General features: G+C 48.8%; 1 protein-coding gene across 4 annotated transcripts in view; it reads left to right on the forward strand.

Moving 5' to 3' along the window:
• Afap1 (actin filament associated protein 1) overlaps nucleotides 1–12569 on the forward strand; it is a 116865-nt gene that overhangs the window by 87145 nt on the left and 17151 nt on the right. For all 4 annotated transcript variants that reach the window (XM_028882323.2, XM_037208875.1, XM_037208877.1 and 1 more), the window contains exons 10-12: nucleotides 49–260; nucleotides 3873–4018; nucleotides 10915–11032. In XM_028882323.2, coding sequence (XP_028738156.1) covers nucleotides 49–260; nucleotides 3873–4018; nucleotides 10915–11032 — 476 coding nt within the window. The remainder of the gene's footprint in view (nucleotides 1–48; nucleotides 261–3872; nucleotides 4019–10914; nucleotides 11033–12569) is intronic.

Raw genomic sequence — 12569 nt, forward strand, 5'->3', positions numbered from 1 at the left:
TCCCTTGGCTTGCTCAGGAGGCTGAGCTGTGCTCCCCTCTCCTTACAGGGTACCTAAACGTGCTCTCCAACAGCCGCTGGCGGGAGCGCTGGTGCAGAGTGAAGGACAGCAAGCTCATTTTCCACAAGGACAGGGCTGACCTGAAGACCCACATCGTCTCCATCCCTCTTCGTGGCTGCGAGGTGATTCCGGGCTTGGATTCTAAGCACCCACTGACCTTCCGGCTGCTTCGCAATGGACAGGAAGTGGCCGTGCTAGAGGTATGGGATTCCCTGGGGCCCCTGTCCAGAGAGGCGTGCACATGCTGTCAACAACGCCGCGATTAGGTCCTTTGCAGAAGACCCCAGCTCCCTGCAGAATCTGACTTTGATCCAGCCCCTTCCCTCCCTTGGCCCATCCTGTTTTGAGCTATCTTCTGGGTATCTCCTTTGGAGAGTCAGGGACTGCACAGGCTGCCTAGGGTACTGCGCATGACAACTTTGTTTGCCAGAGTTAAATGCCCAGCTCCAAATAATGGGTCACTTTCTCAAAGTGCCCAGGCAATAGCTTGTTGAAAAATCTCCATTAAATAAAATACTTCTTCTAAGCACATGGGGCACTGGGGCACATGGGGACTTTCCTTCACTTGTCTTTTGGAAAGCTCTCTAGCTGTTTTCTAGTTGAAAAGGCATTTTAGGGTCCCTGGTACCCTGTGGCAGGGTCAGTGAGCTGCACAACACAGGAGCAGGAGTACCTTCAGCTTCCCAAGCTGTGGCTGCTGCTGCTGTTCCTCCTCCTCTTCCTCCTCCTCCCCCTCTCCTCTTCCTTCTTTCTTCTTTTTCAAGGCAGGGTTTCGCTGTGTAGGCCTGTAGCCTTGGCTGTCCTGGAATTTGCTCTGTAGCCCAGGCTGGCCTCAAACTCAAAGATCTGCCTGCCTCTGCCTCCCCAGTGTTGGGATTAAAGGCGTGCGCCACCACCACCTGGCTGCTTGGCTGCCTTTGAAGGACTAATTCGCCAATCCTCCGTCTTGTTATTTTCTACCTGCCATTAATCCAGACTTATTTTTCCTATTTCCTTCTCTTATTTTGAGTATCCTTATTATGAGTATGACACACACACACACACACACACACACACACACACACACACACACCATCTATCCGCAGATGTCAAGACTGTTGGTTTTCCAGGGTACATGTCAATGTGTTCATGCCGCAAGGACAGCAGAAGTGACACTGTGGTAGACAGTGGGCTGACATGCAAACTGTCCACCAGATGCAGAGCCAAATCTTAAATGGCTGTGGTGTGGGGCTCTGACCGGGGTCAAGGTGTCCAGTCAAGCAGTCAGTGAGATCTGGAGTTTCAAAATGTGGGTGCTTATTTCCACAATTGCTTTCACAGTAGGTTTAGTTTTTGTTAGACCAGGACCTGCGTTCTCCCTTCAGAGCTCACTGGTCCCTGAAGGCCCCAGTGATGATGACGGCGCCCCCTGGTGGCTGCTGTGCAGCAACCCACGTCCCAGAAGGCCTACAGTAGTCCAGGTCTGGGATGCTGTGTCTACCCCTGCTGACAACAGCCAAGTCTGGTGTTCCTCTTGGCCTCTTACCTGCCCGTGAAAACCAGCAATAGGCTAGAGTCAGAGTCCTTTGCAAACCTCCATGTGGTCTGAGACCTTTGAGTAATGACAGCTGAGACCTTGGAGGGAGCTGTCCTCAGAGCAGATGCAGGTCTCAGGGGAAGCTTCAGCAGCAGATGCCAGAGGCCCCAGGGAAGAAGAGGCAGGGGCTGGCACAGGAGGATGAGAACTGGACTGGGTGTCCGGACAAGAAGAGGAGCTCAGGGTGGGGTGGGTGGGAGATACCTCTGCAGGTGTCCTTAATGCTGAGTCCATGAAGAGCAGAAAGTTCCATAGCTTCCAGAACACCTGCAGCCCTAGCAGGTGCATGCTCCTCCAGGGTGGTGGAGAATGCATTCATTCTCCTGAAGAACACCAAGAACTTGTTTAACTGGCATCTTCCCAAGTCAGCAGCTGTTTCTTACCGGCCTGAGGTGACTTAGTGCTCACACACAGGACTGTGGGGCTGAGGTGACTTAGTGCTCACACACAGGGCTGTGGGGCTGAGGTGACTTAGTGCTCACACACAGGGCTGTGGGGCTGAGGTGACTTAAGGCTCACACACAGGGCTAGGGATATAGCTCACTTGTCTAGCACATTCGAGGCCCTGGGTTCCATCCCCAAAACCACACACAAAAAAGCCATTCGAGTCACACACACACACACACACACACACACACACACACACACACACACACACACACACCTTACTGATGGGTCATGCAGTGGACCAGCAATGCAGGCTGAAGGCTGTTGCCTGTGTTTCCTCACATTTTTGGGGAATTACAGAACCAGTGTAAAGAAGGGCCACATGTCCTTTCCCACTGTGGTGTTTCCTAATGTCCCAACACACAGATTTCCACACTCTTTTGTGGATCCCCCCCCCCTCTACTCTTAAATAATTCAATGCGTGTTTGGAAAAAATAAAAACAAAAGTAAGGGCCACTGCTTTGCTAGAACCACAATGATGGCAAGAAGGGATGCCTAGGTCTTAATCTGAATTTCCCAATTATGGCAGCATGGTCCTAGTGCCTGATGGATATCTGAAAACCCTGTGGCTGTTTATCCCCCAAATCTCCCAGTCTCTCCATCCAGCTCATGCTGCTGATACTCCCCAGGGCATGGGCCGGATAGACTATAGAAGATCCTTCCTTTGGAGTGTACCTTCCCCTCCTGACGCTGGGCTATCCTGGCACCCTTAGCAGGAGCCGATGGAAGTGGTGTCACCGAATGGTGTGACCTGTAGGGAGGTGCTTGCTGTCATGTGTCTCACTAATGACGTGATTCATCTCGACACTATTAGTTACTTCTCTATTGCTATGATAAAATGCCATGACCAAGGCAACTGAGAGAAGAAAGAATATGTTTGGGTTTAGGGTTCCAGAGCAGCAAGAGCCCATCATGTGGGGGGAGGGATGGCAGCAAGCAGCAGACATCGCCATTGGAGCAGGAAACTGTGAGCTCACATCCTTCTCCAAACAGGAAGTTTATGAGGCTCTTTTCTTTCTAAGCCTGTCCCCAGTAACATAGTTCCTCCATTCAGGCTGCACCACCTAAACCTCCCCAAACAGCTTACCTTAGAGATCAGTCTCTATTTATAAAAACTATATTTTTATACAAAACTCTCTCCAACCTCTTTAAATCAAATTAGTTAAAATTTTCAAATACCATCTTAAAAGGTAATGGAGTCTCTAAAGCACTCACAAGGACAGCTTACAATTTTAAAGGTAGTCTGAGAAATACATTAAAGAGGTCATAAGGTCTAGCACCCCCACGTGTCTTAAAAACATACAGAGCCGGTGAGAACCACAGAATAGTGTTACTCCTGCAGAGATGCAGTGGACATGGTAAGTCGCCTTCTTGTTCTTTTAAATAGTCTCTTGATAAGAGAAACATGCTCAGCCTCTCAGACCACACCAGCTGTAGCCAGGACATCTGGGAGCTGTGGGGGAGGGAGAGCACCCTCATGTTTCCGAGGCCAGACCCTTAGCAGAGTTTGTGACAACGCATTGTGGCTCAGATGCCTGTGAATCTCTAAGTCTTCCAGTTGGGTGCCCTCTCTCGGATAATGGGGAGGCACCTTGGTAGCTCAGACTTTTAGTTCCTTCCATAATTTTCCTATAACCTCTAGCTCTAGGGCTAGTGTGAACACAAGGCCAGTCCTCTCACTCAGGCCATGCATGTGGCTCTTTTCTCGGCCACACTTGGGGCTTCTTTCTCTTCCTGTCACACATCTCTGTCTTTGGTTAAAAGAATCATGCTTTCTTCCCCGTGGCAGGCATCATCTTCTGAAGACATGGGCAGATGGATTGGCATCTTACTGGCTGAGACGGGGTCATCAACAGACCCAGGCGCCCTGCACTATGATTACATAGACGTGGAGATGTCAGCAAACGTCATCCAGACGGCTAAACAGACCTTCTGGTAAGACTCATGCATAGCCTGTGGAAGTCCTGAACTGGCAGCATCCTTCTTCTAAGGACTGTTTGACAGTAGGTGCTGGGTGAGCATGCAAACCAGAAGCATGCCTGAGGACTCTTCCTTGGTGGGGTGCTGGCCCTGGTGGCCCTAATGTTGGTCATTTCAGCCCCCTGGGATTTCTGCTAGAGCAGGCTTGTCACACTTGGCTTCGTGGGCCAGATGGCCCCTGTTACAGTCTTGCAGCCAGAGACAGTAAGGGACTGTGGCTGTTTGTATTTTCACCACCAGGTACTAGTCCTGATTTTGTCCTGTGGACATCTGGGCAGCTGTTGCCAGATTCTGTGTGATTAGGAGCCTTCTAGAAAGGATTCTGTATGTTGCTGAAATAAGGCCCAAGATTTTTTTGTTTTGTTTTTTCATTTTGTTTTTTTGAGGCAGGGTATCTCTGTGTAGCCTTGGGCATGCTGGAACTCTTTCTGGAGACCAGGTAGGCTTTAAACTCAGAGACTTAACTGCCTCTGGTTCCCAAGTGCTGGGATTAAAGGCATGTGCCCCCACGACCCAGCAAAGCCCAAGATCTTAAATCTGTCAGTGCAGCACTTTCTAAATTTAAGTTGTGACAAATAATGCTACTTTGTGCAAAAGCACACTTTTGAGCCAGGATGCTTCCTGAACACAATAATAATGGGGGGTTTGTAGCAGCAGTTCCCATGCTGGCAGTCAGCATCATGGGGGATTCAGCAGCACCGGGCATTCAGCATCATCAGCTGTCCCATGAGGTCCAAGTGTTTTCCATGCTACCTGAGATGTGTTCTCCTTTCTCGACGTTTTGACATGTGCGTTGTTGTCCAGGCTGTGATGATGAACAGGGTCCTCCACAGTGCTGTGCCCCTGGCATGCATCCCCCTCATACACAGGGACAGTCGGGAATGCTGGATGTATTTGGGGTGACCTTGGACTAGGAGGACTTCAGTTGCTCTGGTGTTCTGAGTGCCACAGTGAGCCCTACATGGCCCAGGGGTGAAGAGCCACACAGCAGACACAAGGAGAACTTCCAGGCAGCGAGTTGCCCATGGGTTGCCTGGCTGCCATTTCTAAATTCCTTGTTTTCACCTTGAAAGACAGTAGGAAGGGCTCAAATCCAGTAGGTAGTGGGCAGGAACTCTTCATAGAAGATCTGACACCAGTCACGAGTCCCTAAACACTAGGAAATCTGAACAAAGCATCCTGGGCCAGTTGTGACGTGTCCAAATGCACTCAGACACATAGGTCAATCCTTGTATCTGACCTCTTTTTTTTTTTTAACACTTATGAAGTACTTTAAAATATTTTTATGCAATATATTTTGATTGTATTCTTTCTTCTTCCATAACTCCTCCAAGATCTTCCCATCCACTCAACTTTGTATTCTCTCTGTCTCAAAACAAAGACAAAAAAAACAAAGAAAACAAAACAAAGCCCAAAAGACAAAACTACCAAACCATAACCAAAAAAGCACACACACAAAACCACCCAGGGTCCTTTTTGTGTTGGCAACTATTCCTGGGCGTAGGGCCAGGCCTAGAATGTGGTTGACATGCCTGCTGACACTCCATTGGAGAACATGGATTTTCCCTTTCCTAGTGGGTATCAACTGCAAATAGCTTATTTTGGGGTTGGGGGTGGGTGGGTGTTGAGATAGGGTCTCTCTACAAAGCTCTGGCTGCCCTGGAACTCACTCTGTAGACCAGGCCGATCTCAAACTCCACCTGCCTCTGCCTCCTGAGTGTTGAAATTAAAGGTGTGCTCCACCATACCCGGTACAAATAGCTCTTGGTTCATGGTGGAACCTTGTATCTACTTTTCTTCCATGCTGGGGTTTTGTCTGGTTTAAACCTGTGCAGATCTTGTGTGTGCTGCCATAGTCTCTGTGAGTTCATACATGGATCAATTCTGTTGTGCCTGGATGACAGTTTCCTTGGAGTCATCCACCACCTCTGGCTCTTACAATTTTTCTGTCTCCTCTTCCTCATAGATCTATGAACCTTGAGGGAAGTTTGGTGAAAATATTCCATTTATAACTGAGTGCTCCAAAGTCTCTCACTCTCTACACATTGTCCAGTTGATGATCCTGCTTTAATTACCATCTACTGTAAGAAGCAGACTCTCTGATGAGGGTTTGGCAATGTTCTGGTCTTTAGATATAGCAGTATTTCATTAGGAGTCATTTTATTGCTATATTCCTTTAGCAGAATAATTGTTGAGGTTTTCCCTTAAAACCTATTTACTCCCAGGTTCTTGGCCACTTTAGCAGTGGTAGGTATGAGTTCCATGTCATAGAATGGGGCCTTAATGTCAATTAAAAAAAGTGGTTGGTTACTACCATAACATTTGTGCCACTATCACACCAGTATGCAGACAGATTGCTGTTGTAGGTCAATGGGGTTTGTAGCTGGGTTATATTAATGATTTTTTTCTCCTCCTGTAGTGTGTATAGTACCTCCCAGCACTATGGACACTACTCAGTAGCGGTAAAACTTCTCTTAGGGCATTAACTCTATTTTTCCAGGTTTGATGGAATAAGTAAGTGGTATCTTCAGCAATAGGACATTACCATCAGGTTGTGGAAATAACCAGTAGCACTGGCAATAGCCTGTAACATTGGGGTGACTATGGGACCCCTTTGGCCAATGACTCAATAAGATGTAACCCATTCCTGCAACTGGGGGTTTTACTTGGTGACATGAGATGTCTAGTTGGCACATTGTCTCCCCCTGTATGGTATCTCCATTTAAATTCTTTGTATGTATTTTAGGAAGCTTCTAGTGTAGGGGGTTTCCAAATGGCTTTTCAAAAGGCCTTCACTGTTAGTCGTCCCTCCCATGTTCCCTCTTTTAGCTCTGCCCTCCCCTCCCCCTCCCCACTTAATCCTCCTGTTCTAGTTCTCCTTTATAACTCTATATCCTATCTCCCCTTTCTTGGGACACTCCCCCGCAGTCCCTTACAAACTACCCAACTCCTATGTGGCTATTTTAAATGAAAAAGATTTTGTACAGCAAAGGTTCAATCATTCTGGCAATGTGGCGGCCTACAGAACCGGGGGAAAACTTTACCACTTAAACATCTGACAAAAGGTTAGTATCCAGAAGATGCATAGATCTAAAAAAATCTGAACATCAAGAAAACAAATAAGGCAGTTTTTAAGACAGGGTATAGAGATATCTTAGGGTTCTTATGATAAAATATGGTGACCAAACACAGCTTGAGGAGGAAAGGGCTTATTTCAGCTTATAGTTTCACACCACAGCCCGTCACTGAAGTCAAGGCTGGAACTCCAGCGGGGCACCTCATACTGTGAGGTCTCCACAGCTTGATAGATCAACAGTTGTTATCTGTACTTATGTGGAAGTTACTAAAATCCCCCAAATAAAACTCACTTAATGTGGACTCTAACCAGCAAACAGATCACCACGTTCAGGAGAAACCCTGAATTTCCCTCTGGACACAGCTCAGCTTTTCCTTTATAACTGAGCAGAATTTTAATCTGAACCAAATGTGGGGTGGCCACAGCTTGGAGAAAGGATGCAGGTTGCTGTTTCAAACTCTTCATTAAAAAGGCGTATGCCATAAACTTAGCCTAGGAATCTTTTTTTTTTTTTTTTTTTTTTTTTTTTTTTTACCTCATTAAAATCTTTTTAGGGATGTTAGCTAGCAATAAAGTTAATTTTCATGTTTTAGTTTTCTAGCCAAACATTCCCATAAAACTTAACAGAGAGGAGACTGAACAAGGAAACAGCCTTCAAAATGTGGTAGCTTGCCAAGGCGATAGATAGTCTGGGATTAAGTTAATTTTTCGCTTTTTATAACTTGGCAGCCATGTGGTGATTCTTTGCCAAACGATTATGAGAATTATCAGCAATTGTGTCTGACTGAAGGAAAGAAGGTAATAATGTTCTGAAAAGGAACAGGAAGCAGAGACAAAAACCCTGCAGGACTCTCCCTGGAGAGTGGCACATCAGAGTGTGGATGGTGCTGGACACTGGGACATGGCCTGAGGCTGACCAAAGACCGTGGGTCACGTGACAGGACAGTGCCCTGGCACTTCCCCTGGACATCTCACAAGTGTTGCCCATTGCAGGCCCAGCAGAACGTGGTGGTGGTAATGATGCTTCTGCCTGACTGAAGAGGGACAGTGTGGGGAGAGCCACCTTCTGGCCACCATCTTCAGGTCCCTGCCTGTCTCTGCATTTACATGCAGCGTTCCCTAGGATGTCCTTATGTTTTAGATTTGGCCTCTTTTCCACTTACACACTTGGCTGAAAGTTATTGTAGAAAGACCACTAGAGGGGAACGTAGGCCCCCTGCTGACTCTTGGCTCTGCATGAGTTCTCTTTACTGGCTCTGGCCCGCTCTGTAAATTTTAGGATGTTTTGGCCAATGGAGAAGGCCTCTGCCAATGAGGACATGTGTGTATATGCTTTTTGAATCCTTTGGGCATCCCCGTTGAAGGGAGCAGAAGTGTACCCACTGTACTTTGTTGACTGTTCTCGATCCTTCCTGATATCTGTGCATAAGTATTGAGTGCTGGGCATGGTGCCAGAATCTGACGCCACAAAGCAAATATGAGGTCCCTGCTGTGCAGAGGGAAGAGCTATATGAACACACAGACAGCGCTGAGTGTTCGGCAGTGGTGTGCTCACCACCAGCAGGTGCAGGCACCCTAGCTGTCCTGCCGTCCTCCACTGAGTCTTTTAGTCAACGCCTTAAACATGTATGTGAAACATGCAGGATCTCCCAAGTGGCCTAATGACTCTTCCCTTCTTGCACTTTCTCCTTCCCGTGACTTTAACTTTCCTCCACTTGATTTGACGAAGATCAAGTATAGGATAATTATATCTTTGTTCATAAACTAAAAAGTCTGTCATTGCATCTGCCAGAGGAGCCGTGCTTGCTAGCTTCTTCCAGCAGGTGGCAGCAGTGCACTGTGAGAGACACAGCCATTAGGATGTGCAGAGCCACACAGGTGGCTGGCTGTGTTGCCCCAAGCTACTTTCCTCAGAGAAATGACGTTTGGGGAGAGATGCTTTGTCAGTTAACTTTATGTGATTTTAGTTTCCCCATTTAGGAGAAAATGCTGCCCTTGGTTCTTTCTTCCTGGGTTTTCACAGTTCTCCTAAAACAAGCCCAGCTCCCCGAGAGTCCGGCCCACTGCTCCTCCATTGTGCTCTGGAGACACTTGTGTTCTGGTGGGGAGAGGCAGATGGGGAGCAGGTACAGAACAGGCTAGGTCAGGATACAAAAGGAGGAAAGTCAGCATTGCAGAGGGAGTCTCCTCTGGTGCATGCGGGAGACTCCTAAGAGCTGCCTCCTGGGTGGGAGGGGGGCAGTGGAGAAGTGGAAGATGCTGAAGAGGCCCTGAGCAGTCCTGACACATGCAGGCTGGGAAGCAGGAAGCTGGAGAAGTCGGGGTTGGAGCTGCAGTCTGGTGAATGCAGTCCGCTCTGGACAGTGTTGCTCTTGATTTTTCTTGGTGACTTTTGAAGCCTCTGGGTAGTGGTAGGCAGAGGGTTTGTGTGCTCTGGCTCTCTGGGGAGCATGGATGGGAAGGAGAGACAAATTGTCCTTTCTCTACATGTGCAGACTCTTGTCTCCACCTCTGGCCACCAGGTATGGGCTCTTCTCACACCGGGAGATACCCCAGTTCTCTGTGGCTCCAGCAGGGGGCCACTGTAGGACAATTCTGACACTGTCCACCAGGACAGAGTGTCAGGCCCTGAAGATCAAAAGCTCTGGCCCCAGGACTCTGTCCATTTCAGACGTCATTCACAAATCCAATTTGTCATCTGTGTTTGTTAAAGAGCAGGTGTTAATCTGAGGTTCTTACAACCCCCACAGACACTTCTTAGACCCCAGGAAGTGGTTTGTTTGCTAGGTGTGTGTTAGGAATCCACCAGCATGGAACTAACTCTTGGGGAGGAGGGGCAGAGGGTCAGCTATGGGATACAGGAGCTGCCACCTCTTCCCTGGGTACAGTGCTGTCCCTGGATCTGGCAGCTTCCTTGGGTACGTGCCTTCTCTAGGGATGGTGACATCCCTGGGTGTAGCACTTTCCCTGGATACAGTGCTCTCCCAGAGTGAACACCTTCCCTGGGTACAGCTTCTTCCTGGATGAACTGCCTTCCTGGTGCCTCCAATCCAGAAGCTCTTCCACCCTCTCGGAGCTGAAAGTCTCTGACTGATCATATAGCACCCCCATCCCCAAACCCTTCAGACTTTCCAGGGGTAGTGAGCAGCTCATTATGATGGACAAAGGCAGCCTGTCTCCCATCATCATTAGGAAATCCCAAGATTTAGGGGCTTTGGCCAAGTATAGGAACCGAGACCCAAGCATGTACGTCATACGTATAGCAGCAGCACAGGCTTCTGAAGCCTGCGCATGGCTATTCTCAGGGCTTTCAGAAGATCAGGGGCCAGCTGAAGGTGTGCTGTGTGGCTGCCAGAGCTCAGTGAGCATTTGATGGACAGCCACACACATTCCACAGAAGGCCTGCCTTTGGGAGTGGCCAGACTCTGCAGACAGGTTGATACTGGCTCATTGCTGTGAGAGGACCAGCCCATCAGAAAGAGCTGCTGTGCCCTCCCGGGATGTATGTTTTCCCTGGCCATGTGAAAATAGTGGGACCTGTCTGGCCCCCTCCACTTGTAGGTGCTGTTATATATCTGCATACATGGTATCCATAGTCTGTGCTGGGGCCTGTCTTCGCTCTGGGTGAGGACTGGCTCCAGTCCCTGGAGATGACATGAACATCTTTCTAAGGGTCCTAAGGGTTCTGTCTCTGAGCCTGACATAGCCTTTGGTACATCAAGGTTCACAGAGGCCCTGCTGATTAACTGGCGTGTCCATGTTTTCTCTCTCTCAGCTTTATGAACAGGCGGGCAGTGTCCACGAGCCCATACCTGGGGAGCATCTCCAACGGCTACGCCCACCCCAGCGGGACAGCACTACACTACGATGATGTCCCCTGTGTCAACGGCTCGGTGAGTGTCCTTCCAGAGTCAATGGTCAGTTTTGTTAGAAGACAAATTGCTAGCTGGTTCTGTCCTGCAGTGCCTAGTTTTCCATCCTAGTGAGCTGAGACTGGGAATTGTACCACTTCTCCCCCAAACCCTGGTCTCTGACACGAACAGCGGTCATGTGATCCCTAGTAGACAGCTCGTCTTCTCCTGTTACCATCATCACGCACATCTCATCACCCGAGACACTGGCTAGAAGATAGAGGATTAAATTAGAATAAGTAAATGGAGCCGAAAGAATATTCGGTTTTACAACTTGTGTCAGTCAGACACAACACAGTGTAAGTTCCCCTGACTAGTTATGCCCAGTACAGCTGCAGCCACCATCCGGCCATCAGACAGAGACAGTACCCTGGAGTGACTGCCTTGTTGCACACTTGGATGGTTCCTGGCATGGCTGGTGTGGAGCATTCTCATGTGGGGATGCTTTGTGGCAGCGTCATTGTGTGTCCGTCTATCCGTAGTTTTTATTTTTTTTTTCTGTTTTGTCCAATGTTTCTGGGTCATTAGCAGAGCGCTGCTGGGTCTCTGTTGTTTGGCTGATGGCTGTGTACTGTGTACCTTTGGTGGTCAGGCCTGGGCCTGCCTATGTGGTGAGCAGGTGTGGCAGAGCGTGTGTGGGAAGCCTTGTGCTGAGAGGAGCCAGCGTGTCTTAAGAGTTTCTCAACGTTAGACTTGCATCCGTTCTGTTCCCATCTTCTTCCTTCCTTCCCCAGTATTCTGGCGACCCTGGGAGACCTGGTGTCCTCTGTCTTTTGCCCTGTAGCCCTGCAAACAGATCTGTGCTTACTCTAGGGGCTATGCCCGGTGAGCGCTGTGTGCAGGGCTCTCAGCCCGGCCTGTGTGTCATTGTGGTCCCCTCATCCCCATTCTTGTTATTGTCAAGGTGGGGCCTGGCTTCTGTGACCTCCCTGTATCCGTACAGCCCCAGCATCACTGCATGGGCCCTGTACTCCAGAATCTAGGCTCCCCTCAAGGGTGAGCTGCCCTCCCTTCCCTGTGGCTCAGCAGCCTTCTGTAGGCCCTCCAGACAGGGACCCAGTCACCTGGGCGGTCCAGACACTGGCTGGCTCAGGTGCCCTCAGTGCTTCTCCCCAGGTTCACCCATGGTTTCATGTGTGTTTGGAAATAAACAGCTCTGTGCTAAGGAATCCTCCCTACACCCATGTGCTGGGCTTTAGGAGCTGAGACATCATGCCCTGTGTGCGTGTGTTCTGCCCTTTTGTTTCCTCGTGGCTTCCCTGCTCAGGCTTCCTCAGCCTGTTTCCTGTGTACAGGCCTCTGTTACCACATGACTGCATTTTGGAGTCTTCATTTCTGAGTTCCATAAAGTCTATACTTTATGACCAAATGCTCAGAGTGTCAGTATTATTTCCCCTATAAAAGTTCGGTTCATTCTGCACTCCTTTTGATTCCTTGAGAAGGAAGGCACATACTCACTCTTATTCTAGAAACTTCTGTGGGATTTCGTCACTGTTTACTGAGTATTCCACATGACTTG

The sequence above is a fragment of the Peromyscus leucopus genome, chromosome 10, assembly GCF_004664715.2.
Source record: "Peromyscus leucopus breed LL Stock chromosome 10, UCI_PerLeu_2.1, whole genome shotgun sequence".
Classification (NCBI taxonomy): Eukaryota; Metazoa; Chordata; class Mammalia; order Rodentia; family Cricetidae; genus Peromyscus; species Peromyscus leucopus.